Source organism: Bos indicus, chromosome 5 (genome assembly GCF_029378745.1).
Source record: "Bos indicus isolate NIAB-ARS_2022 breed Sahiwal x Tharparkar chromosome 5, NIAB-ARS_B.indTharparkar_mat_pri_1.0, whole genome shotgun sequence".
NCBI classification, from domain to species: domain Eukaryota; kingdom Metazoa; phylum Chordata; class Mammalia; order Artiodactyla; family Bovidae; genus Bos; species Bos indicus.
The window spans coordinates 77,082,997-77,110,836 of record NC_091764.1 but is presented as its reverse complement, the minus strand read 5'-3'; the positions used below and the strand labels follow the sequence as shown (position 1 = coordinate 77,110,836).

The 27,840-nt window shown below is 36.3% G+C and overlaps 1 protein-coding gene across 1 annotated transcript in view; it reads right to left on the bottom strand.

Annotated features, from left to right (window-relative positions):
- Nucleotides 1-276: 276 nt before the first annotated feature.
- The window catches only part of PKP2 (plakophilin 2), an 80,215-nt gene continuing 52,651 nt past the window's right edge, over nucleotides 277-27,840 (bottom strand). The window contains exons 7-13 of the mRNA XM_019961357.2: nucleotides 16,656-16,773; nucleotides 15,639-15,803; nucleotides 14,599-14,772; nucleotides 7,928-8,081; nucleotides 3,663-3,852; nucleotides 1,041-1,128; nucleotides 277-913 (exon numbers count right to left, since the gene is read on the bottom strand). Of these exons, the coding sequence (XP_019816916.2) occupies nucleotides 845-913; nucleotides 1,041-1,128; nucleotides 3,663-3,852; nucleotides 7,928-8,081; nucleotides 14,599-14,772; nucleotides 15,639-15,803; nucleotides 16,656-16,773 (958 nt within the window). The 3' untranslated portion in view covers nucleotides 277-844. The remainder of the gene's footprint in view (nucleotides 914-1,040; nucleotides 1,129-3,662; nucleotides 3,853-7,927; nucleotides 8,082-14,598; nucleotides 14,773-15,638; nucleotides 15,804-16,655; nucleotides 16,774-27,840) is intronic.

Sequence of the window (27,840 nt, the reverse complement as noted above, 5' to 3'; positions counted from 1 at the left end):
TCCAACAGATTGAGAGAGCTAGGTTCCTTTTGTAGCCAAACAGTAAAGTCCATTCTTCCACCAGCTCATTTCCTGGCTGATATCCAGGAAACCATATCGTGAATACTACTGTCAGGAGAAATTTGCATTTAATAGTGTTGTTAGAGGAGAAGTGTTTCCTTGAGTAAAAATCCTATTTATTATTTAGAGGGAACACCGAATTTCAAATTGTAGAAAAGATTTTTAAATTTTCTATGATCACGTCCTTTCAATTTCTTCTTATAGTCACGCATGCTCTGTGATCTAAATTTCTTACATTTATTGAAAAGCCGAGAAAAAAAATCCAAGAGGATAAAAACAAGCACAAAGTAAACAAACAGGCAGTGTTGCCATTATATTTTCTCCTGGACAACTCCACAAATATTTTTTGTTTCTGTTTCAACACTGCAGAACAATACACTCATGGCTCAATCGTGAAACAACACACATGTGAGTGACAAAACATGGAAATCAGAAAAGGAATATAAATGTAAGTCAAAATATAAAATCCTAGTGATACAACAGCTTTCTTCCTTATTTACTTAGTTAATGTCCATTCCATATAAATTCATATTTTAATTCCAGGAGGCCATGCACCATTAGCCCTGATTAAAAAGACCACTATTTGTAGAGGGTAAAATTGAGCCTGTTGCCAGTACCTACTGATGTCAAACTCACAAATGTCTTCTGGATTCAAGGACCATGGAAATAGAAAAGTATAGAAACAGGATATGGTTTTTTGAGGTTTCTTAAGCTGGGAAGTAGAAAAATAGGTGTTTTCCTTTGGGGCTTTTTGTAAATTTCTGAGAGCACTTTTTCACATTCCTCAGTCTTTCAGGGAGTGGTAGGCTTTGGTAGTCCGGCTGTTGACAAAATCTGTCTTCTTAAACTGAGCCTTTGGAATAAACAAACAGAAATGTGAAAGGTAACGTTTATACCCAAGACAATGTAAGTTTTAGTAACTTATCACCAGGGTCAAATCAAGTGGGACATTATTACCTGGCTCTTTTTAGCATTCTTACCTTCTTGTAGGCATTATGGAGCTCTGTATGGGTCCACAAAGAATATAGGAGAACAGAAGCAGCTTTACTTGCTTTGTTGGAAGCATAGCTGAAAGTAAGAAAAGCACATTTTTCCGTGATCAGTGAGAATGTGTGAGGCTTCTGGATGCTGCCCCTGGATGTTCTGTAAATCTTCTTTAATTGCTGTCGCTCAGGAGCCATCCATTAAGTCAGGCCACTCACCATGACAAGAGGTTAGGATGGAGAGCTTTAGGAGGCAGGAGCCACATGGGTGCTTTTGTTTTTTTTTCAAATCTTTTTAAACCACTAGCAAAGTGCTAACAAATAAACAGTTATAAAGAAAATTCCTGATATTTATAAGGCATATATTCTTAAAAGTTTTATAAATCCTTGAATTTATAGAATAAAATTTATATTTGTATTTATATTTTTAGAAAATATTTGTCTATAATGCATATTTATAGAGAAACGCATGAAAGTATGATTGAAAAATATGTATAACTCTTAGACTTAGTGACTCCATGAATATAGGAATTATGTGTCTTTTTCAAATTAATAAATTCCTACTGGAGCATTTAAAATAGTTTAAAAATTTATGCTTTTTTGTATAACAAATGGAAAAAGTGTTCCTGTTATGAATCCGAGTCACCACTGATTTTGACACTGTGCTTACTTTTTTTTGGCCACACTGCACAGCATGTAGGAATTCTAGTTCTCTGACCAGGGATCAAACCCATGCTCCCTGCATTGAAAGTGTGGATGGCCAGGGATGTCCTCTTACTTTTTTTGTTTTAACTTTATTATTATGTGTTCTTAGTTTTTGATGTTCTTTTAAATTCATCTCAAAGTTCTAGTTTCTGGCTAAAGATCACTACTTTCATAGATATTTTTCTCTTCCATCACTTGAATTAGCACATGACTGTATTTTCTTCTTTGAACAAAGAAACAAAAGATTTTATTTTTCCTATCATAGGAATTTGTAAGTATGCAACCAAGAATAGAGAATGCAAAGATGTATGAAGAAGCCCATGTTGGGCTCATTCAGTATCTAGCTACCAGCATAATAGGGATGGTAAGTCAAATCAGCACTTCACAGATTCTTTAGTATCTCAGGGGCTTTTCAGAGTGACTTGCTAATAAATGAAGTATTAAGACATCCATGAAAGCTGTGGATCTCTAATATTTATTATTGAAAGTTCTTAAACTGCAAAGGTGTTATAAAGTCTGTTTGTAAGTTGATTGCTTGGTACTTGGAACTCATTTACTCAAAGAGGGAATGTAATTGATGATTGGTTATCAGGCTAGTCTATAAATTATGGGTTAGCTATGCAACACTCTAGCAAGGAAGCAGACATAATGGTAGGGTGTCCTTGTTGGTTTTTTTTCTGAAATGGAACATGTGAGGACGAACTTACAAATGGATACTCAGCACAACAAAGAAGTAATAGAATAGCGCACCCCATAACTGGCTAAATACAAGAAATGTCCAAAAGTGATGGTATATTCCCATGTGCGTATTATCATGTCTGAATACTCATATAAAAAAGAGTCATATACTGTCTATGGAGGTTTGGTTAGAAGTTTAGATGACTATTTCCACAAAGGAAAGTCAAAGATGACTTTCCACAAAGGCAGAGAAACTGCCAAATGGGAACAGGTAAATATTTCCTGCTTTTGGGAAACTGACATTCTAACAGTGCTCTTTTTAATCATGTGACTCTGAATGGAGTCTCCCTTCCCTGTGAACTTTGCCAGAGGGAAATCACAGAGCAAAGGGGCTAAACTGGGTGGAGCTGTGGGAGAAGGGATGTGCTCATTCTAGGATACCACAGATCCCTATGCTAGCCCCTGTGCAGCCAAGCATACGTTTGTCTACTACAGGTCCCGTTAGAAGTATGAGTCTGGATTATAATAACATTGGTTTTCTTTTATGGTTATTTACAAAACTAACTTTATTTAACAAGTCAAACAATTCAGAATTGTATAAAGAAAAAAAATAATAATCTTCATACCTCCTTGGAATCCCACCACTCTAAATTAACTAACAGTAATAATTAGTTACATTCTTCTTCATCTTTTTTTAAAAATGGAGAATAGTTAAAGACATAGAAACAAGGAGGTGAGATGACTTACATGCATTAAACTTTCTACTTTCAAAAGAGAGTAAGAGGTGGAAGAGATGTGATAAAGAAAACTGATGAAGCAAGAACTTCTTGTTATGCTGCCTCCTACTTCTCCTCCTGGGGTGACCCTGGTCTCACATAGTTAAGTGAGGATAAGGGCATTCCTTGTCCATAGGACTCCAATTTGCCTACATTCTTCTCTTCTTAAATCACAGCTGTGGCTCGGGGAAACAATTCATTAGGTCAATAAAATGCTGGAATGCATGCCTCAGATAAGTTATGAAGTTTGACTATTTTTGGATATTTCAGTAGAGAATGACCAACTATTTGGCTTAGAGGATTCAGGTTTTCACTTACCTGATCACCAAGGACTGGGCCACATGATCTGGCCCAGCTTTACAATCTTATTTTTTGGCCATAGTACTCAAAGACATTATTTATATATGGGATTGGTGGTGGGAAAAGGGGAGACATTGACAGGCAGTGCTAGAGGACTTACGTGTCACCTGCGCTTATGGTCATAATTTTCTGCAGGCCCCCAGTGTTTAGAAGATCCCGTGCATTCTGGTAACTATTTTGGATTATATTGTTCAGTGTGTAACAGGCAGAGGCTGTAGTTTCAATGAGAAGATCAGTACTTGGGACTGTGTCAGGAATTATGGAAACCAAATCAGGTAGAGTTTCTTTGGCTACAAATGTAAGAAAAAAGAACACTTGATTAAAAAGATTGTTTCTTAACCTTAGGATCTCAATAACATTTAAGAAGAAACATTTGGTTAATAAACATATGAAAGGATGCAACCATTTTAATATTCAAATTACCAAAAAAAAAAAAGATTTTTAAAAAGATGATATTCTGTGCTCAGTGCACTGGAAATCTTTCCAGAAAGAAATCTGACAGAAATGTCAAATTTTTTTTTTAATGTTCACATTTTTTGATTCAGTATTTTCACTTTTGAGAATTCATCCTGAAGATACCACTTTAAAAACTGAAAAAGCAGAGATCTTTATATACTGTTATATAAAATGAAAAATTTACAAAGTCTAAACATCCCAGGAATATGACTATGATTAATTAAAACATATCTTCAAAGAATCTCATGTATCCCAAAACATATATATGAAGCATGTATAATAACAAGAAAATATGTGTTAATATTTCATGTGCAAATAACTGATATACTTAAAGGAAAACTCATACAGAAGAAACCTGAGAAGAAATATACTAAAATACTAATAGGACTTATTTTTCTACAGTACTGATGGTGATCTCAAAATATTCTTAAAAAATTATCTGTACTGTCCAAAGTTTCCTTAATGTGAAAATAACACCATTATTTAAAAAAAGATAAACTATTTAAAATTTGTTTTTTTACTACATATGTAAGATCCTGGTTACAGAGTTTTCATTTCGCTTTTTCTATTTTAACCAGAGGTTTTCTTTTTTCTCCACCTCTAATTACTTTGGACTCGCCTTGAAAGAAAGCATGTTCTATTGCTTTTGTTGTTTCTCACAGCTCTTTAATACAGTGCTATGTTTATCATGGTTGTACAAATACCAGTGCCTAACTTCATTGTTTCTTCATTTGAGTTTACATGGCACCTTGAACTGTACTTCTCTCTCTGATACATGCATGCATGCTCAGTCATATCTGACTCTTTGTGACCACATGACTATAACTCAACAGGCTCCTCTGTCCATGGAAATTTTCAGGAAAGAATACTGGTGTTGTGTGTGCTTAGTCGCTTGTCATATCTGACTCTTTGTGACCCACTGGACTTGTAGCCTGCCAGGTTCCTATGTCCAGTGGATTTTTCAGGCAAGAACAATTATTGGAGTGGATTGTCACTTCCTACTCCAGAGACCTTCCTTGCATCTCTTGCACTGGCAGGCAGGTTCTTTACCACTGTGCCACCTGGTAATCCCTCTCTCTAATACCAGACTGTAATTAGTCACATGCCTATCTGAATGCTAAATGGAGCCATGAGTTCCTTGAGGATAATTATTGTATTTATTTCTGGATTTCAACATTTATCACTATGCCTAAAAGAGAAACTCAATAAAAGGAAATGAACTGTATGTCTTCCTTTGATAATACCTGGAACTGATTGACAGGAAAAACATACCTTCTGCTCAAAGGCCTGAACACTTCCTTTTACACTGTTGTCTAAGCATCACAGCATAGTGTTGGAGCTCAGAGCTGAGTCTCTGAAGCTACACTTTTAAAATTTTAGTCCTGTCTCTGACACTTCATGGCTGTGTGGTCTGGGTAAGCTACGTAACCTCTTCTAAGCTACATTTTCCCAATATGTAAAATGGGATAATAATAGTATTTACTTCACAGGACTGTTTTGAGGGATTAAATGAGTTACTATGTGTGAACTGTGTCACAGTTCCCTGCACACAGTAAGTTCTCCATAGATGTGAGCTATTACCAGAAGGCTTCCTCCTTTTAGAAAGATAAAACACAGAATGAAAAGCTTGAGAACCTGAATTTTCCTTTTGCTGAATTTAGGTTGACAGCATGAAAACAAGTGTGAGACAATGACACCAGAAAATGTCTAACTGATCTCTCTGCAGGGTGCAGCTATGGCTGGCTGAGACCAGGCTGCCCACGCTGAGCCGGAGGCCTGCTGAGAGAGCTTTACTTCTCCTGCCTCTGTATGACCATCAAGAAGGTCCAATTCTACAGATCAGTTTTATGGTTGAAACTTTGGCTTATGTTTGAGGAGGAGTGAGAATTAGGGAAATTAGAATCTTTAACATTTTATATCTTGTTTGTTTTTCTTAGAAAAGTAATATAACTGCTTACATCGACAAAGTTAAATATTACAATATAGTAAAAGGGTCATTCTGTCTTTATACACACAGACACACACCCCCTGTGGACCTGGGTAAATACATTCACTATGAGATAGTTAAAATTAAATCTTCAACAGTGAAATATAAAATTAAGGGCCCTATTATGATATTGGAGGGTCATAGCTCAATGTCATATTGTTGAGGGAGATTTTATTTAATGCTGGTGCTTTCACATACATTAGGTTGTTTGATCCCTGGAAAAACACTATTCATAGTGATTACTAATTTTACTCAGCTTAGGGCAGTTAAATGACTATCCAAGGTGACATGTGGCAAAGTAGCATTGGAAGACAGATCAGTGTCTTCTGCATGAGACGTTATTCTGTTGCCATGCTAAATTGCCTATCTTCAAGTTTTTAAGAAAATATAATTTTAAGTTGATTTCTGTAAATCAAAGTAAAATGTGATGACTTCATTCCAAGTTAACACATGGAAAGTTTTACTTGGCCTACAAATCTCAAGAAAAATAAAAAGCTTATCTTTCAAACTGATTTTTGTTTCTTCCTGGCTATTAATACTCTAAATCAAGACAGGTTATTTTACTCAAATTACATATTTGACATAATGCCAATATGGAATTCAAAAATTGCATTTATCTTACTGAAGCCTCTTCTTATGATGTCCATAAAACTTGGAGAGGTTTATCAGTGAAATCACCTTACGTAACTTGTGGGGCTACAGCTCTATTGTCCCAACAGCTGCAGGACCGTGGAACCTGAGACAATAGCATTTCTGCCCTGAAGGCACAGGCTCAGTGTGTAGAACACAGTTCTCACCAGCTGTGTTCTAAAGATGGAGTCAATCGTTCATTTGAGACAAAAAAAAAAAAAAAAAAAAGGATAATACACCTGATTGAAGTACAGCACAAAAGTCCATAAAAGACAACAAGGAGAACACTTTCATGATTTTCAGACACTGCCTTTGGCAAAGTTTCTGTTAGATTTCACTGAAAATTTTCCAGGCTCTCTACATTTATAATGGGCACAAAACCATCGTATGAAACCTCCTGTTCAATGTTGTGCTGTTGGTTGTCTTTGAAAATGACATTATTAAAACACAACCACACTGTGTGAGTCTGTGTGTAGATTCCAAAGTAATCTAATTCATTAGAAATAAAAAAAATACTGAAATTTCTGAAAAATTGAATTTTAAGTAGTCTGAAATGACTAATTTATGGAACATTAGGAAACATGATTAATTTTAGCATTATCATCCTATTATCTCATTTTACAGCTTTTGACTTAATTCACAAACATTTACATATTCAGATATAAAGAAAATGAATAAAAAATTATGTTATTTGAAAGGGTAACATGTTATAATTTTTGTCAATAATACAGGCTTACAAAAAAGGGAGCAAATGTGTTTTATTGTATTTATTCTAAAACCTATGCCAAATCTGCTATATTCAGTGATTCAGTCTTTCTGTGATTATCTGTCCATCCATTTTTTCTAGTATAACAACGGCCAAGCTTCTTAAGTGAACAACCACTGTGTGTGTGTTTATTTAATGTTTTAGAAGGGTGGTGCTTAAGCAGATTACACAGAACATTCTGAAAGACATGGTTTAAAAAAGATGTCATCGGATGGCAGAGCTGAGGGCCAAGAAATATCATATATATTACCTATCTTGTTCATTTTTAGTATGGTTTAAAATTTCTCTTCAGTAGTAATTGGAACAAAAATGAAGTTGGATACTAAGAAAAATCATATTTGAAACCAGTGTGAAAGTATACTCTTGATGTCTCGGTACACAAAACCCAGTTCTATTTATCACATTTTGCTTTTTATTCACAAAACTCATCATTGTAAAAAGAATGGGATAAGGACAATGTTTTTGTTTTAGTGCATTTGTATTTTCAATACAGACACATTACATATAGAGACACATACTCACTTACCAATTTCATTCTGCAGAGAAAGATTCCGAGACAAATTCCTCAGCAGAGAGACGGCAGTCTTTTTCACACTTGGATCACCAACATGCAGCATCTTTCGTGTGTGCTGAAGGCCATTTTCCTTCTGGACAACTGTCTGAGCTACTGATGTTGGCATCTGTTTTGTGAGACATGTCCTATAAATACTACTGTATTTCATTTCGGGGTAAAATTTCTAAGTTTCTATAGATTACTAGAGATTATAATATATAAGATGTTTATATAATATAAGATGTAAATATGTTTAAAAAGCTAGCTTCAAATTCTTATTGTTTTCAATTACTGGATAAAGATAGTTTATTTAGTATTTTAAAATAAAAATATTGGATTTGGTTAGCTACAATGTGTTTTGCATCAGTTTAGCTCAGACGGTAAAGTGTGTGCCTACAAAGCGGGAGACCTGGGTTTGATCCCTGGTTTGGGAAGATCCCCTGGAGAAGGAAATGGCAACCCACTCCAGTATTCATGCCTGGAAAATCCCATGGACCGAGGAGCCTGGTGGGCTACAGTCTATGGGGTTGCAAAGAGTCGGACACGACTGAATGACTTCACTTCGCTTCATAAATAAATAAAATGGGTCTGTCTTTCCCTTTCCTTTCTTTTTCATCATATTCTGCTTTTTACTCACATTTTCAGTTCATTGTTGTGAAAAGAAAAGAATGTTTTAGGATGAAATTTATACTAATGTCATAAAATTTATTACTTTTTTTTCCTTTTTCTGTTTTCTTAAACTATGTGTGTAATACAAAAATGCTTTCAACTTTGTGGCTCTGGTAGAACTTAGCTATAAAGCCAAGTGAACTGAGAAAAATTTTACAGGGAGATGTCTTTGATTACTATTTAAATGTATTTACTGACTGTTGGCTTATTCATCTTTTCTGTTTCTCTAGTTTAAACTTTGGCATTTTACATATTTTAATAAACTTATTCATTTCTAAAAAGCCAGTTTATTCTGAAAGATATATTGGACTTTAAAATAAAGGAGTATATGGCTAGTCAGATTACCTGTAACTCTATGCTCTGTAATGGGAGGCTGCATGTGCAAGTTTCTTGTTTCAGGTCTAAGTCCACCAAAAGCAACTCTTACTTGGAATAAGGTTGGTCACCTACTTTCACAGGTCTGAGTACCAAGTAGGCCCTACCTGGCATCAGCAAACCCCCAACAATACTGAGGCCTTAACTTGTGTCTGCAACTTTATGTATTTTTATTTGAAGCTAATATTAGGTCACCATGCCAAAAATCCATACATTCTTAACCATTCTTGAGGGTGTCTATCTCCTGTTTATCTTACCTAACACGGCTTGCTTCCCCTACCTCCTGCAGACTGTTCCCCTTATATTCTCCACTATACCTTCCAGAGAAGGAGTTAATATAGGAGCAAGGATAGGTTTCAGGGAGGGAACAGGAGGTCCTTAAAATTATTTTTGTTTATAATAATATTTCTCAAGGAAAGAATCTATCATTTTTATTAGATACTCAAAATATCCATGAGTATCTCATGGAAGTTTAATAATCACTATTTTGCAATGTTTATTCCAAAGTTACGCTCTTTCACTAATTTGCAAAACATTCCATTAGATTCTTTTCTCTTCTCTGAGAAAAATCCTTCCTGTGTAGGATTCTGTAAAACTCTTCCTCGAAGATGGAGGTATTCATCTCTCTTTCCAGTGGTCCATCTAAGTAACTACATCTTTCCTCATATGCAAAAGCTCTGCTCTTCTGAGTCACTGCCATTGAGCTCTATCACTCTCACAGCATTTTCTCTGTCACCTCAATGTCTAGTATATAAAAATGATTATGGAAACATGAATTCTGATTCATTGAAGGAAATGGGAGAGGCTGATGTGGAATGGCCTTTAGAATTTGTTCATTAAGGAAAATAAGCAGTGAGATTTACCAAATAGAGATTTCATATTCCAGTTTTAGGGAATTTGTGAAAATGACTGCTATAACTGTTTACACATAGCAATTCTAGTTCATATTGTCCTGATTACTAATGAGGCTGAGCATCTTTACAAATGTTTAATGGCCATTTCTATATTATGTTTTGTGAAATGCCTGTTTAAATCTCTTGTTCATTTTCAATTTGGTTGTCTATCCTTTCATTGTTAAATTGATGAGTTTTTGTTTTTTAATATTTCCTAGATACCAACCTTTATTACTTTGTTACCGAAATCTTTTCCTCCTCTGTGCTTTGTCTTTTTACCATCTTTTGCTAGCATCCATTCAGTTCAGCCACTCAGTTGTGTCCTACTCTTTTTGACAGCATGCACTGCAGCACGCCAGGCCTCCCTGTCCATCACCAACTCCTGGAGTTTACTCAAACTCATGTCCATTGAGTCGGTGATGCCATCCAACCATCTCATCCTCTGCTGTCCCCTTCTCCTCCTGCCTTCAATCTTTCCCAGCATCAGGGTCTTTACAAATGAATCAGTTCTTCGCATCAGGTGGCCAAAGTATTAGAGTTTCAGCTTCAGCATCAGTCCTTCCAAATGAATATTCAGGACTGATTTCCATTAGGATGGACTGGTTGGATCTCCCTGCATTCTAAGAGACTCTCAAGAGTCTTCTCCAACACCACAGTTCAAAAGCATCAATTCTTCGGCACTCAGCTTTCTTTATAATCCAACTCTCACAACCATACATGACTACTAGAAAAAACCATAGCTTTGAATGTATGGACTTTTTTCAGTAAAGTGATGTTTCTGCTTTTTAATATGCTATCTAGGCTGGTCATAGCTTTTCCTCCAAAGAGCAAATGTCTTTTAATTTCATGGCTGCAATCACCATCTGCAGTGATTTTGGAGCCCTGAAAAATAAAGTCTGTCACTGTTTCCACTGTTTCCCCATCTATTTGCCATGAAGTGATGGGACCAGATGCCATGATCTTAGTTTTCTGAATGTTGAGTTTTAAGCCAACTTTTTCACTCTCCTCTTTCACTTTCATCAAGAGGCTCTTAGTTCTTCTTCGCTTTCTGCCATAAGGGTGGTATCAGCTGCATATCTGAAGTTGTTGATATTTCTCCTGGCAATCTTGATTCCAGCTTATGCTTGTTTGCTAGCATAAGCTATTAATTTTTATGTAATCAATTCATGAAACTTTTACTTTATGTGCTTTTTATGTCTACTGTTAAAAAATCTTTCCCTATTTCAGGTCATGAATATATTCTATGTTAACATTTAGAATCTCTATTGTTGTATCCTCCACATTTAAATCACACTGCTGTTGGAACTAATTTGTGGCTATGGTGTGATATAAGAAATATGTTTTGTTTTTTTTCAGTGGGTATCAAATTAAGTGCCTTTAGTGTTTTAGAAACTTGAAAACTGCTTATTTCAATGGATTTTAACTTTTACAATGTACTTTGAAATTTTACGTGTATACAACATAATGAGTTGATGTATTGATATACATTGTGAAGTAATTACCACAATAAGTGTAGATAACATCCATCATCACATATAGTCACAATTTTTTTCCTTCTGTGATGAGAACTTTTAACAAATACAGTATTGTTAACTATAGTCACCATGCTGTACACTACACCTCCAGGAGTTATTTATATTGTACTTTATACTTCACACTATATTTGGAGAATTTGCTAAATGGGCAAATTTTATCATCCCATCCCCTTTCCTTATATGTTTTGTGTCATTTAACTAATAAAGTTTACATTAAGGTATTCTTGCTGACAAGAAATTACTGTCATATTTTATATAAAAAATTCCATACTCTATCTTTTAGAAGCTATTCAGTCCGGTTCAGGTTCTTTGCCATCTAAGACACATGGCCATCAATTTTCAGTGATGTCTGTGTTATGAACACAGGTAGATGCACGAAATATTTTCTAGAACTATGTTTAATGGCCAGCTTTTCATGTTTTTCTGTTCAGTGATTCCTTTTATAAATTATAAAGCCAAGTATTTATCATATATCTAAACACAGAAAATCAGGGAATGCAATAATTAGAAAAGAAATACATATAAGTAAAAACTTTAATAAAAAGCATCTCACAACTTAAAAGAATAAAGAGTCCTCTTATCATTGTCTCATGCTGCTAATAATTTTCTCCTATAAATCTCTATTTAAATTCAACTCCAACAGCTTTGGGTACAGATTAATACCAGTTTAGTACAGGTCTCCTTTCAGAGGACCAGACTGGTCTAAGGTTAGGTATGATTTTAAATGCCTTCACATAATTAGAACAGTTGTGAACATATCTCCATTTCCTGGATTCCTTTTGACTTGGAACTCTCCTGGTATCTTAGATTTCTGTTTACTTATTTTTTTATCCCAGCTAGATTATTACCAAACACAGAGATTTTGTCTTATTCATCACTATATACTTAGCACTAGGCTAGTGCCTTTTAGTGCTGAAATACTGTTTAATAAATTAATAGAGGAATGAGAATCTAGGTAACAAACTACATATTCAGAATTTAAGTGGCATATTCCTGTATATTAGGTGGCAAATATTCTTGTTTTGATAGGAATATGGAAACACCTCTGAATGGTTTTGATTCCAACATAAAATTTAGAATGGAAGAGGCTAAAATCCATATTAAAGGATTAGCTCATATTGAACCACCCTCAGAGCACAGTGCGGAGAAGGCAATGGCACCCCACTCCAGTACTCTTGCCTGGAAAATCCCATGGGTGGAAGAGCCTGGTAGGCTGCAGTCTAAGGGGTCGCTCAGAGTCAGACATGACTGAGCGACTTCACTTTCACTTTTCACTTTCATGCATTGGAAAAGGAAATGGCAACCCACTCCAGTGTTCTTGCCTGGAGAATCCCAGGGACGGGGGAGCCTGGTGAGCTGCCGTCTATGGGGTTGCACAGAGTCAGACATGACTGAAGCGAATTAGCAACAGCAGCAGAGCACAGTAAGCTTAAATCATAAATACACAGCAATGTAATTTCTGATCTTTTCTATTAATTTGACTGGTTGTTAGTTAATAAGAGAGCCTCTGTAGTTTGGGAAAATGAAAGAAGTGGTTTTGGGAAACCAAGCATGGGGAAGTGGAAAGATAAGATGATAAACTATGTCTCTCTGTCTGTCAGGGCTCCCTGGTCACTCCCAATTTCCTTCTCCTTGTGCACAAGTATGTTTTAAAGAATTTCAAAGAGATTAAAGTTTGGTTGTATTCTTAACCACAGTGCTAAAATTAAAGAAATACTGGTTTCAGTATTTCACAGTTTTATTCGAAGCTGAACAAGCTTTTGTATAAACACATAAAAGAATGAACATGTCTTCTCAAGTAAAGAACAAATAATATTTTTATTATGTACAAGAGTGCTTTCCTCTCTGATGGTGGATAATTAGGCTGGCCTTATAATGAACTATTGGAAGAGAGTTTACTCTAATCATTTTATGATCAAGGCAAAGAACACAAGCTTAGTTCAAATTATTAAATTTTTAGAATCCCTTACTATGTTGCAAATTACATGGGAGAAGGAACAAATTTTTACTCTTTTTTAAAATAATTTTTTAAGACTTCTCTGGTGGTCCAGTGATTAAGACTTTGCACTTCCAATGCAGAGGGTACAGGTTTGATCTCTGGTTGGGGAACTAAGATCCCACATGCCATGTGGGGTGGCCAAAGAATAAACAATAAATAAATAATTTTATTGGAGTATAGTTGATTTACAGTGCTGTGTTAATTTCTGCTATACAGCAAAGTGATTCAGGTATACATATATATACACATTCCTTTTCATATTCTTTTCCATTATGGTTTATCACAGGACCTTGTAAGTTTTTACTCTTTTTAATATTTTGATTTTGCTGGTGTAAAGTCAGTACATCTGAAAAGAGACGTAGCTCTTCATTTTGTAGTTGACTTTCTGGGACACAAAAGCACAGATGGCCTTTCCAACTTCAGTAGACATATGTTGTCTCTGCCTTCTGGCAGTCATTCTTCTTTTTGCTAACAACACTGACTTTTCCATTAGAGAGTCACTCTATATGGTACAAGTGGCAGTGACCGTTGCTCACTCAACCACATGCCCCTGAAATTCACATGTGAGCACACAACTCAGACTTGACCAGTTAGAACATCACAGACTCCTCGCCTCAGAAACTTGTTTGCAAATGGCTAAGTTCTTACAGCTATTGGGAAAATAGTAGCAATTTCTTTTCTTGTGGAGACACTGGGCTGGATGAAAGGTAAGCCTGAAATCACTGGTGGCTATCTTTGCTGTAATATGAGGATAGCCTTTGAGAAAGAAACCAACAGAAGAAAGAAAACAGAGGCCAGAGATAGAGAATCATAGTTACAATCCCTGGGGCACCAAAGTCCCACCAGGATAGAAGGAAAACCCACCCTGGACTTTTCAGTGATATGAGTCAAGAAATTCCTTTCTTTTGCCTAAGCCAGTTTAGGTAGGATTTTGAGACTTCTAACTGAAAGAGCTCTGACTAACACTGATAAATACTGAGTCTTTCACTTACAGTTTGACTTGGCTCTGCAGCAGCTGAGGCTGAAAGTCCTGGAAAGCCAAACTCTCTGGCAATTCCTGAGAAGTTTCTTGACTAAAGCGAGAAAACTGATGGTTTTACTTCACTATCATTTCTGAACTTAATGTAGGTGTATCTATAATGTCATTATTTTTAAAAGTAGCACGATACTCACTGGTCCACTTCCTGCTGTGAGATTCTGGAGAGCTCCCAAAGATGCTTCTTGAGTATAGTTTCGGACACTCTTGGCGATCAAGGACAAATACATTCGTATCACAATGGAGTGCCACAGCCACTCCACGCCCTTGGGGTTGCTCTTTTCCTCTGGCATTGGCATGTCCTGGTATTGCTAAACCACACACACAATGGAACCCAAAAGTAAAGACTTCAAGTGATTTCTACAATTCCATACCCAAACCAAGAGACCACAAGTATTGTCTTGTCTAGAGAGACTAATAAGACCTTAAACATTAAAAAGGCACACATGTATGATTTACAATCACTTAACTTTTAGCCCATGATGATTATTTTTCCTTCACCATGAGAGAGAATACAGAGAATTAAGCAAAGACTGTTCTAGAATATTTTTCAGGCTGCTGTTAAGCTAAAAGCTAAATTAGTCACAACTGCTCCGAAGATAAGAAAAACAGGCGTCTTCTCACAGAGTCTTGTGAAGTTGTCCAGGACAGCATCAGTATTCTAAATTTACCAAGTATTCTCTAAGTTCATCAACACTGTGGTACTCTGAGGAGTAGGAGAGATCACATTCCTTCAATTTTCATAAAATGCCAGTCTGGAAGGTGTCCTTCCTATGCGGTTTGCTTTTAGGATGTCTTGTTTGTTTTCTAGAACATTTAAAGCTGAATGTCTGGGCTTCTTTTAATGTTAAGATAATGCTATACCACTGGCCACACGGTATTAAGTTTACTTCCTAAACTGCGGGGCACAGAGCAGTATGGTTTGATGGCTAACAATGTAAATCTGGGGCCAGATTGCCTGGGATGGAATTCTATCTCCTCCACTAATTTGCTGATTATTTTGGAAAAATCAATTAACTTTTTTGTATCTCTGTTTCCTCATCAGTAAAGGAAGATATTAATACACACCTCATAGGACTGATACAAAGACTAAAGGAACTTAAAATAGAGCCTGACATACACTAAGTACTTAGAAACACACACGCACACTTATTCTTTCAAAGACTTCCCAATATACCTCTTTTACTTTTCTGCTTCGACTGCCAAAGCACCCAATACTTTTGTTGTTGTCAGCCTGGATATTCCGGTTTTGAATATAAATACTCTGGGAATATTTCTCTGGGAGCTCTGCCTCCAGCTGGTAGGAGAGGTTATGAAGAATGCACACACAGTTCTCTGTGGCCTGAGAAATAGGACATGAATATTGATTATATATATGTATATATAGGTAACTTCGCAGGTATCATATCACAACTTCTGAGGCTTTAGATCTTACAAGGTTAACTGGATGCAGCAGGGCATGCCTGGACTACAGGGTGCCTGGGGGAGTGACATAAGTATGGCTAGAAAGGCTAGGGTTAAATCATAAGTGGTCACGAGCACAATGCTAAGAAATAGAGGCTGAATTTTTTAAAACATTGGTTTTTACAGTGTGCTCAGAATGATTTTGTATTTTAGGTATACTGCTTACCAGCCATGTGGAGTTGGAAAACAGGAGGAGATATTACTTATAGGGATCAATCAGGAGCTGACTACAATAATCAATACGAAAGATGCACAAATTAGGATAGCAGCAGTAGCATTAAAGAGGAGTGGTTAAACTAAAAAGTATTTCAGAAGTAGAATGCACATGATTTGTTGTCCAGTGGATGTGGCATGTGATGGAAGAGAGGAAGTCCTAGATTACTTAGATTTCTATTTTCATTTGGTAGATGGTAATAACTATTCAGAGGGATTATACAGAGGCGCAAGCTTGGGGATGAAGGAAGAGATGAATTTCATTGCTGAAAATGTACCATCTAAGCTCTTTCAAATATCTAGAGGTGTCAAACAGTTTGAAATTTGGGTCTGGAAAGTAGAAAGAAAAACCGGACTATATAGATTTTAAAATTTATGAGCATGTATGGGAAATCTTAAGCTCAACAAAGAGTTAATGAATAAAGCCAAACCCAAGCAGCTACTTCAAGAATACTCTGAAGTCTTAGTAGGACAAAATAAGTAATTTAATATGAGAGATATCTAACTCTTAAATCACCTTGTCATCTGGCTGGTAATCTGCAATGGTGCCTCTGACATAATGGACCAGTGAGTCAATCAGTCCATCACACCTCCTCATCACTTTTCTCCCTTCAGGGCCAGCTGAACTCATGTTTCTATTAGGAAAAACAAACAAACAATCAGTCATAAGGTTTAGGCTTAGGCTAAGATACACTTAGGATGTGTATCTAATAGGTTTTTGTTTCAAAGCTTTACTTTTGTTTCAAAGTTTCTTCCAAGGGAACACTGGAAAATTTGTCAAAGTATGGCAGAATTGTCCTAGACTCAAAAAATCACCAATTCCCTATAGTCATCAACTCTGGACACAACTTAATAAATATATTCATAACACATCATTGTGTAATATAAGCCTTCTGTCTACTTCATTCCAAGCAACAAGGTCAGAGCATTATTTACTTAATCTTCACCCTATTTTTGAAAGGGTATAAATATATGAGAAAAACATCTTACAGTTAAAAGTAGAATAAATGGCATATTAGCTATAGCAATACACTACATGTCCAAGTCTCAACTTATTCCATGCCTTAATTCTAATTAAACTAAAATTTCTTAAATTCTCTGGGCCTGAGTTTCCTCATTTGTAAATACAGAGTGTTAGACTATACCATTTGGAGGTTTTCCAGGCTTCAGCATAAACTGTTACTGACAAATATTAAACCAAATGCTCTAAAATGGGATGATTCTATAATTAAAATGACAGAGAGATGTCACGAAAAATGCAGTTTCACAGTGTATAAGATCTAAGTTACAAGCCTGACCTATAAACATCTTTGCACTTAGTCAATTTCTAATTTGGCTAAGCCACGACACCCTTCTATAAACAGTAACTAAATCTACAAGTGGAAGGTGCTTCCTTATAGACACTGAAGGTTATCAAATACAGTAAAGTAATATATTTAGGGATCATATTTCAGATTCAGATAATGTTTTTATGCTGGTATTACTATGTTCCTTTGCATTAATTTTTCTTGTCAACATTAACTATTTAAAAATATTTTTTTCCAAAAATGTTAACAGCTCTATAAACAAGAATGACAAAAGAACGATTTCAGGTTTTTAGAGTTTTGAGAACCACCCTTATTCTCTTTTGCTAACTTCATTGGCTAAGAGCTATTCCTATAAAATTTATCAGACCAGCTCCTTTCACTGTAGGCAGAACATTACAAAGCATATTCTTTTTGTGTATAATGTCTCAGTGTGATACTGAGCACTGAAAGAACTACAATTCTGAGAACTTTGGGGGTCATATTTTCTTCATCTTTAATATACGGCACTAAGTGATTTTAAAAAGCCTTTCTGTCCCCAAATACTGTTTTCAATACATATTGTCAAAGAACAAAAGTGCCTGGCATTGTATAAAGAACTGCAGGGAACAAGGAAGGAGTACCCAGCACTGCACCTGCTCCCATGGAAATCACATCTATATTCGGCTGTTTTACCCCGTGAAAATGCAGTTTCAGAATCCAACCTAATAGTTGAGGAGATAAGACAAGTACCCTAAAACTAAGCATGTACTAATAAGTTAATGGTTGCTGAAATAATACAATGAGTTTTTTAACAAAATCCCCTCTATGACTTTGGTTCTCATTTGATGTTTCTAATGTAATTATTCACTTCCTTATTTTCACTGTACTTGAAAGATTTTGATACTTTGTCCATTAAAAAAAAGATTATGAATTGGCTCATAGACTGTAAATAAAACCATTTTTTCCTATAATTTTTTTCTCAAGAAATGATTATTTGAACCAAGATCCTTTGTCTATTCTCTGAGGCCTTTAAGGTCATGGGATCTTAAGAAGCTTGACAAAACTGAAAAAGCATCTTTCACTGTCTCCTTATATTGCACACGGAGAAACCAAAGAGCTGAAGTTACTTTTACTGGTGAAATTAAGTTAGTGGTGAAGTCAGGATAGGAGAGCTGTTCTTTACTCTGTGCTGAGGGTGGCACCAGAGCAGAGCAAACCTTATCTAACATTCATTCAGTCTGCCATTTGTTTAGCAAGTACCGTATGTCCCCCAACTCCGAGACAGTGTTATCATATTTTAAAGCTTCCCTTTGACCTTTTCAACATCTGGCTTGGAGAATGGCAGTAGTTTTAAAATGGCTTTGACAAATCAAAAGGTCTTTCTTCCTAGCGAAGCCCCTTACACACCGTGCAGATGAATGACTCAGCTTTGTTTAACTTCAGCTGTTTATTTTGGGTGAGGATGGTAATTCAATTTGGCAGTACTTCCAGCTCACACACACTAACTGTTGTCTTGTAGTTTGGTATTATCCAGACTCTACTGGCTTGAAACGGGACTTATCAGGGGTTCCTGACAGCTGATACCTTTGCTGACAGAAAGTGCATGGAACACTACTACCTCAATATTTGTTCTTGCATATCAAAAATAGTTCCTACCTTACTCAGATACTCAGAAATATAAATGATAAGGGTGGATTATTTTACAGCAATACATCCATGAATAGAGGTCGCTAGTTAGAAAGGAATTTGCTATTGCACTCTGAAAATAATCAGTAATTATTAGGAAATTATTAAGAAATTCATCTTACAGTATTTTTTCAACAACTAATAGATAAATTTGTGGGAATGAGAGAATTTACATGGCTAATCTTAGGAAGAATCAATCCTTTTACACTGTGTCTCCTGAGTCCTGAGAAATACGTTTCACTGTTTCCTAGATGTAGCCCAATAGAGGTTTTTTTTTTTTTTTTTTTTTCCAATAGAGGTTTAATATGGAAAACTACCTCAAAACTGTTCACGAAATATATTAAAACAACTATCTTGTTGAAAAGTAAAAAAGACCATAAAAACCACAGTAGTTACTCGATAAAAGTTCATTATCAGAGTTACCAGTGAATATACTGGGTTGCCATTTCCTTCTCCAGGGGATCTTCCTGACCCAAGGATCAAACCCTGGTCTCCCACACTGCAGGCAGTCGCTTTACCTTCTGAGCCACCAGGGAAACCCAATGAATGTATTGGAAATGTTTAATTTAGTGTTTATGGTTTGAATTTGATTAAATGATGAATTTATTTCCCCTTGGTATAATTTAGCAGAAGTCTGAGTAAATATGTGAGCACCTTTCTGGAAATTAGAACTGTACCCTGTTATATATTAAAATTTAAGTATCAGGTCTTTGGGGCTAGAGGCTGGGGCCTCAGGAGGAGATGGGTAGAGAAGGATGTGAACTACTCTAAATATAAAGGCAGGGCTGGTTCATAGCTCTTCACCTCCACTGGGCCTGAGTAGGAGGAACCAGTGCAAACTTTAGCTGCTTGTGTTTGATATTAAGAAGAATTTTTTTGGTAATGTGACCTGTAAGGGGTGAGAAAAAAATAGAATCTGAATCTCTGTATGTCTCTAACCAAAACTTCACATAGGAGACTTCAGGTGATTTATCTGAAAGCAAATCAGTGATTCCTGATTCTCTCCAGGACCATTTATCTCACACATTCCTCAGTGTCACAATCAAAAGGAGGAAAAAAAAAAAAACAGAAAACAAACACCCAGGACCTTGCTGGAATTAAAATAAAGAACTGTCTTTGTTAAGATTAATGACAATAAACTTTAAATTCATATGGCAAACCAAAATGTGAACAGTGTCAAATGATAAGAATAACTGCAATTTAGTGCATGTGCTAGACATTACTGTATACTTTGCAAATATTATGCTTTCACAAAATTCCTGAAATTAGGGTGTGCTGAATTTCATTCAGATTCCTGACCTATGACTATTCTTTAAAATCAGAATTACCCACTTCTAATGGGATTCTTAATGGCCCTTCCAAAAAAAGTTATCTGTGTGGGGCTATTGCAGGCAAGCTGTCAAATATAGTCTATCAGCATTGAAAGAAAGTTTGTTACAACACAGAACGTCCAAATGTCGTGTATTGACAACTGGAATTAAAGGCCGTAGTTAGCCACCAGGGCATGAGAATGGCAGGCAACAACAGGACAGGAGTGAATCTTTTCAAGACATTTCACCGACTGGTAATTCTAAGATGCAGAGATAAAAAAAACAAAAAACAAAAAACACGAGGGACTACTTCTGATAATAGGTGGTTTTCTACTAACACAAATTTACATGTGTGTTAATGTACCTATCTTAAAGGTCTAATCAGCATACTTAGTGATCACCACAATGGTTTTAAAAAAACTGTGGCCATATTTTCATTTTCACCAACAATTATAGGCTTCCTAATAACACGTTATAAATTGAATCCCAAGTGGTACCAGTCAATTTAAGAGCTTGGTCTGAGTCCATTCTAAGACCCAATAGGCACTTGATAAGACACTGGCTGATAAGGAGGCATCCTTCTTCCTGTTGATATTTGAGATTTAGGTCTGGGTTTTTGTTTAGCTCTCAGCTGATACATATCAAACAGTTGGGCCTTGTCTGTGATTAACCTAGAGAAAGCGGCAGAGGCAGCTTGTGGTTGCATAGAACAAAAGGGGAGCCTCACTTGAACTGGCAGAGGAACAGAAACTCTATGCCAAAAGAAGAGTTTGTCTGTTACTCTAAGTCAACATCAGATCCTGCAGGTATCCGCAAACATCAGCCAAAGTCAGCTGCTCATTCTGCAAACAGAAGCAACACTGGGAACAGAACAAAGCTGTACAACCTACATGTCTTGTTCCTTCCAGGACAAGGAACATCAACTTTACTAAAGATCTGTCTTACGAAAAAGGAAAATAGTTATTTGATAATAAGAGAAATTAGTACTCTCATTTAATTATCTAATTCTTAATTATTTGAGTAACTAAATAGGATTATGCACAGAGACAGACCAGATAAATCTTTTTGTCAGGAGTATTCAGAATAAGGGAAAACTAAGCAAAGGTAAACAGAATGAAAAGCACAGTTAAGGAACCACAGATTCAGCAGAGTTCTGAAGTTTGATATCCAGGTATTATAAAAAATGAAATTCAAAAATACATGCTTTATTGTGCAGCAGCAGATATAATTGAATATATTAAAAATTTACATGGAGATATTCTTTTTCCAAAAAGTAGTTGGTATTGATATTACCAAAAAACTTGTCCTTAATCAAGAAGCTCATCAGGATTAAGGCTAATAATTATTGCTTTTCTTTCTAGAAGTACAGCTTGCTTCCTCTGATTACTCCCCACCCTAGCTAGATCTTCAGTGATAAGTGAAAATGGAATTTTCTTTTAAGACAGTTATAAATTTTAGTACAAATAACTATATTATACATTCATTAAAACACATTTATTAAACCATGACACATGTAGGAAAGAGTTAAGTTTTAATTCATTTGCAGGAGAAATGCATTACCAATTGCTTTTCTTCTTCAGCATAAAATACAATTAGAAAAAAGGAATATGTTTCATAATGTTTTGTCATTTTGTCCTATTATCCTAAACAAAATGGCAAATTCTGAAGTAGCCTTTACAATGCAGAAATGGTTGTGTGTGTTTTTTTTATTTTTATCTAATAATGGAGCATAGCTGATTAACAATATTGTATTAGTTTTAGTTTACAGCAAAGTGATTCAGTTACATATACACATGCTGCTGCTAAGTCGCTTCAGTTGTGTCTGACTTTGTGTGACCCCATAGACGGCAGCCCACCAGGCTTCCCTGTCCCTGGGATTCTCCAGGCAAGAAAGAACACTGGAGTGGGTTGCCATTTCCTTCTCCAATGCAAGAAAGCAAAAAGTGAGTGAAGTCGCTCAGTCGTGTCCGACTCTTAGTGACCCTATGGACTGCAGCCCACCAGGCTCCTCCGTCCATGGATTTTCCAGGCAAGAGTACCGGAGTGGGGTGCCATTGCCTTCTCTGATATATACACATGTATCTACTCTTTTTCAAATTCTTTTTCCATTTAGCTTATTACAGAATTGATCAGAATTCCTTGTGCTGTTGGTTATCTATCTTAAATGTAGCAGGGTGTATATGTCAATCCCAAACTTCCAATCTATCCCCTCCCCCCAACCACATACTGGTTCTCTAAGTCTGTGAGTCTTGGAAATAACTGGTAATCAGATGTGGAGATAAAATTAAGCAAATGGTTAACAAATAATAGGACTTCAGGAAAGCAACTTTTCAGACTTTTGTGAATTCATATTTTTATATGGCTATCCTGAAAAAGGACAGAGATGAACTAGTGATGAAATGATGAGGTATGATTGAGGAGACATTCATTCATACAGCTACTCATCCTTTACCACATGTGACTCTCCAGTAACATTTTCCCCAACTCCCAGGAAACATCAGTTAAGCAACTCAGTGCCTCCATGACAGTCCTTTCAGACCGCTTCTACACTTCTTATCAAATGGATTGTGGTTATCTCTTCTGGTGCCTTTCCCCCACTAAACCTGGAGTTCCTCCAGGGCAAAAATAGGTCCCATTCCCCTTTGAAATTTCAGAAATTTAAACAGTGCTTTGGATACAGCAGGCACTCGAGTACTGGACAGGGTTGGATAAGAGCAAGAGGAAAGACAGACCAAGTGGTAAAATCCCAAGAAGCATGGATTAGTTGCTTTTCTCAAATTTCTGATAACTGCTTCTATTATTGTGGAAGAGTCATTGGCACTTAATTTCTTCAACTGAAGAATGAGACTGCTAACAGCAGCTGCCTCAGAAGAGTCTGTGTTTGGCTTAAAGTGTCTTCCAGAACTTTGAATATTACTTCTCTTTGGGGTAAGCATTTCCCCCCCACTTTCTAGTCAGACAGCAGCCCATAGTCTTACACCTGTCCACTTAAGTGCCTGTCTGACCCCTGGAGGCAGGGGAAGGGGAGTGGGGAGAGTTCTGATTTGTAGCATTTGCAAATTTCTGTGGTGTAAATATTCCTACCATGGCTGATTTCAAGGGGGCAACATGATGCCACTGCATGTGGAGGTATGAAGAAATCCTAACAACTGCTTCTGACAGCTCTACCACAAATTGGAATGTACAATTTATTTTTCTTGTACTAAACTATTCATTATGCTATCATATTGTTTAAGAAAAAATTGCCACAGTCCATAGGGTCGCAAAAAGTCGCACATGACTGAAGTAACTTAGCATGCGTGCACATGGTGTAGTTGACAGTTTTCGAAGGATAACCCATGTGTGTTCTCCTATGTGAATGCCATCTCACAGTATGGCATTGGAGCTGGTAACAGCTCCAGGTGGGCCGAACTGAAGTCACTGTCACAAGTTCATTAACAAAACAAAGATTTTACCTGCAGAGCATATTCACTCTGACCCACTGCTACATAAAGACCTGGGTGGTCCCTCTCAGAACTGATCTCATCATCAAATTAATCAAGAGACAAAGTCACTGGTATGCAGAAGTTTTATTCTAAGGTAGATTGAAGGAATTTAGCCACACTAACCTAAGTCAACCACAATGTCAAAATACACTCAGGATGCTAATTCATTGTTGGTTCCACACTCAGCAGAGGAGACAATACCTCCAGTGAACTTGTAGAAATTATATTTGTTAACATTTATGACCTTTTTATGTAGTTAAGATTCATTTTTATCAGAGCTAGTCAACACCAGTCAAAATCTTTTTAGAGTAAGTTGGAGTCATAAAAACCATAATTCCTAAAGATATATGTACCCCAATGTTTTTTGCAGCACTATTTACAATAGTCAGGACATGGAAGAAACTTATATGTCCACTAACAGAAGAATGGATAAAGAAAATGTGGCACATATAATACAATGGAATATTACTCAGCCAAAAAAATGAATGAAATGGTGCAATTTGCAGAGACATGGATGGACACAGAGACTGTCACAGAATGAAGTCAGAAAGAGAAAAATAAATATCGTATATTAACACATATATGTGGAATCTGGGAAAATGGTACAGATGAACCTATTCGCAAAGCAGAAATATATGCACAGATGTAAAGAACAAATGTATGAACACCAAACGGGGAAAGACGGGGTAGGATGAACTGGGAGATTGGGCTTGACATATTTACACTACCATGTATAATACAGATAACTAATGAGAGCGTACTGTATAGCACAGGGAGCTCTATTCAGTGCCCTGTGGTGACCTAAACGGGAACGAAATACAAAAAAAAGAAAGTGGGTGTGTATATACATATAAATAGTTGATTCATTTTGCTGTATAGCAGAAAATAACACAGTATCGTAAAGTAACTATACTCCAATACAAATTTAAAAATTAAAAAGAAAAAAGAAGTAAGCAACTATTCACAAGACAGCTCTACCCTCATGGAAATCGAGTCTATTTGACTGAAGGTTCCCTATAGGTCTTTTCTTAGGTTCTAATTTACATCTCCTTACTGACTTTTATACCCATTGTGACATCTACCTGAAGTAGTCTACGAGGCCAACTCCTCTCTTGGAAAGACCTCCAACTTCATATGCTTTCGGTCTTCTTTGTTAATAGGAAATTCAGTGCAGAGGTTCTACTTGCATAGTACTCTTTAAAAAAGACAATTACTGAAACACAGATATAATGCCCATAATAAGACAGAACATGACTGTACACTGGCATACCTGACTCTGTGGTTACGAGACTGTAAAGGGCAGAGGCTTAATCCACAGCAGAGCAGTTTGTAAACAGGTATATACAGTTTGTATACACTGATAAATGTCAGCATATCCAGGACAAGATGAAGAGCTCGGTTTTGGAGACAGGCTTCCTGGATGCGAATTCCAGCTTTGTCTCCTACTGGCTGTGTGATGTTGTGAAAATCACTTAACCTCTCTCAGCTCCACTTTCCCTATCCATAAAATGGGAAGGCCTACTTTACAAGGGTCACTCTGAGAATAAATTGAGGAAATTCTCACAAAGCATTTTGAACAGTTTTTACAACATAATATACAATAAATGTTAGCTATTATTATTATAAACTAGATATATAGATGAAATAAGAATAGATTATTTTAGTAAGCAAATACCATGATGCTCAATTTCCCAGTCTTTGTGTAATATTCTGCTTCTGAAAGTAGTTCAAACCAGTGGTTTGGATTGTCTTTGCAAACAGTTTAAAATGGTATCATTATGACGGGAGTAGATTTAGGATTAAATATATCTGAAAAATGTGCTTCATTCAAACCATGCAAGTCTGTTATTCCTTGTTCATAAAAGAAGACTACAGGAAGATTTGTAACCAATATCTTTGTCTTTAGATTTCTACCTTCCCAACATACCTTTCATTTTGATATTATAATTTTTCTACGTCACACAGAACTTAATTTCTATTCTCCCCACATTATAAATTTTGCTTACAGAAGAAAAAAAATCAACTCATTAGCATGTTTTATAATGCCCCCAGTCTGGCCTTAGCTAATGTTTCTAACTTCTGTTTCATTACTTTCCATTACAAATTTGATACCTTGCCAGGCTTGATTATCCACCTAACTTATGATGGATTTTAATTTGCTCATTCATTCATTTACCCATTTCACTCAAATACTTTTCACTTGCTTACTATGTGTCAGAAACCTTGCTAGGTGCTAGGAATTAGAGATTAAAACAATGCATAGGCTTAGCTCTTAAGAGTTCACAATCTAATAAAAAAAGGTATGTAAATAACTTCCAATAAAAACAGTAATGGATGCAAAATCTGTACACAGGTGATTTACCTGTAAAAATTCCCATTTGAATTCTTAAAAACAAGTAATGGTGTTTGTCTGAGGAGGCACAAAAATGTTTTATAGAAAAGATGAACTCTATCTTTAGTGTTAGATGATTAGGAGCATTTAATGGGAAGTATTTAATGGAAATGTTTTTTATTTATATTTATTTATTTATTTTATATATTTTATTTATATTTATTTATCCATTATAAATAGATAATGGAAAATGTTTCCCAGGAAATAAAATTGAACAAAGCCTTGACTATATGAAATTACCTATAATATCTAAGGAAAGCAAGTATTTTGTAGTTTGCTTGTACTTTGATGTATGTTTGGAAAAACATGAAGTAAGACTTTAAAGAAGTTTGTAGACAGACCCAGAAAGGTTGCATATGCTGTAACTGAGGAAGGTGTCTTCTATTTTTGCTTTATTTTCCCAGCAAGTGTTCCCTTCCCTCTTGCTACTTTAACAAACCTTGTTGTCATCGTTGCCATGAAGCAAGTATCTGATTCAGGTCTGTCCAATCCAGGGGACAGAGGCTCAAATGATATGCACTTTTCAGAAGCAGGGCCAGGGTTAAACCTTCCCTGAGACTGACATTTGAAGAAAGAAGTGTACTTTTTCTGTTGGGTGGCCTGTGGTTTAGGGATCTGCTATGTGGAGAAGGCTTGTTTGCATTTTTAGACAATGAGCCCAGTAGTCTTCAAAGAAGAGTAAGCAGAGATGGTATGTACAGACATATCCTGTTTTATTGTGCTTTGCTTTATTGAGTTTTATAGACATTACAAGTATTTTTTAACAAATTGAAGGTTTGTGGCAACTCTGTGTTGTTAGATGATGGTTAGCATTTTTAGTAATTAAATATTTCTTTTAATCTTTATTTATTTTATGCCATGTGTAGCACGTGGGATCTTAGTTCCCCAACCAGGGATTGAATCTGGGCCCTCTGCTTTGGGAGCATGAGTCTTAACCACTGGAATGCCAGGGACGTCCCAGTAGTAAAGTATTTTTAAATTAAGGTATATATACTGATTTTTTCAAGACATACTGCCATTGCATACTCTCGCCTGGAAAATTCCATGGATCGAAGAGCCTGGTAGGCTGCAGTCCATGGAGTTGCTAAGAGTTGGACACGACTGAGCGACTTCACTTTCACTTTTCACTTTCATGCATTGGAGAAGGAGATGGCAACCCACTCCAGTGTTCTTGCCTGGAGAATCCCAGGGACGCGGGAGCCTGGTGGGCTGCCGTCTCTGGGGTTGCACAGAGTCGGACACGACTGAAGCGACGTAGCAGTAGCAGTATAATATAAACATACTTATATATGCACTTGGGAAACAAAAAAATTTGTGTGACTTGCTTCATTGCAATATTCACTTTATTGCAGGGGTGTGGAACCGAATTTACAATATATCTGAGGTATGCCTGTCAACAGGAGATTGAGTCCTAGGGATGCTGAATTTCTGTCCCAGTCCTTGAGGCCATGGCTCCTGGTGTACTTCTTTCACTTCCACAAGTGACTGTTAACATCTCAGCCACATGAATCACTTGGTTTAAGGAAGCTTGGAAGTCCCAGCC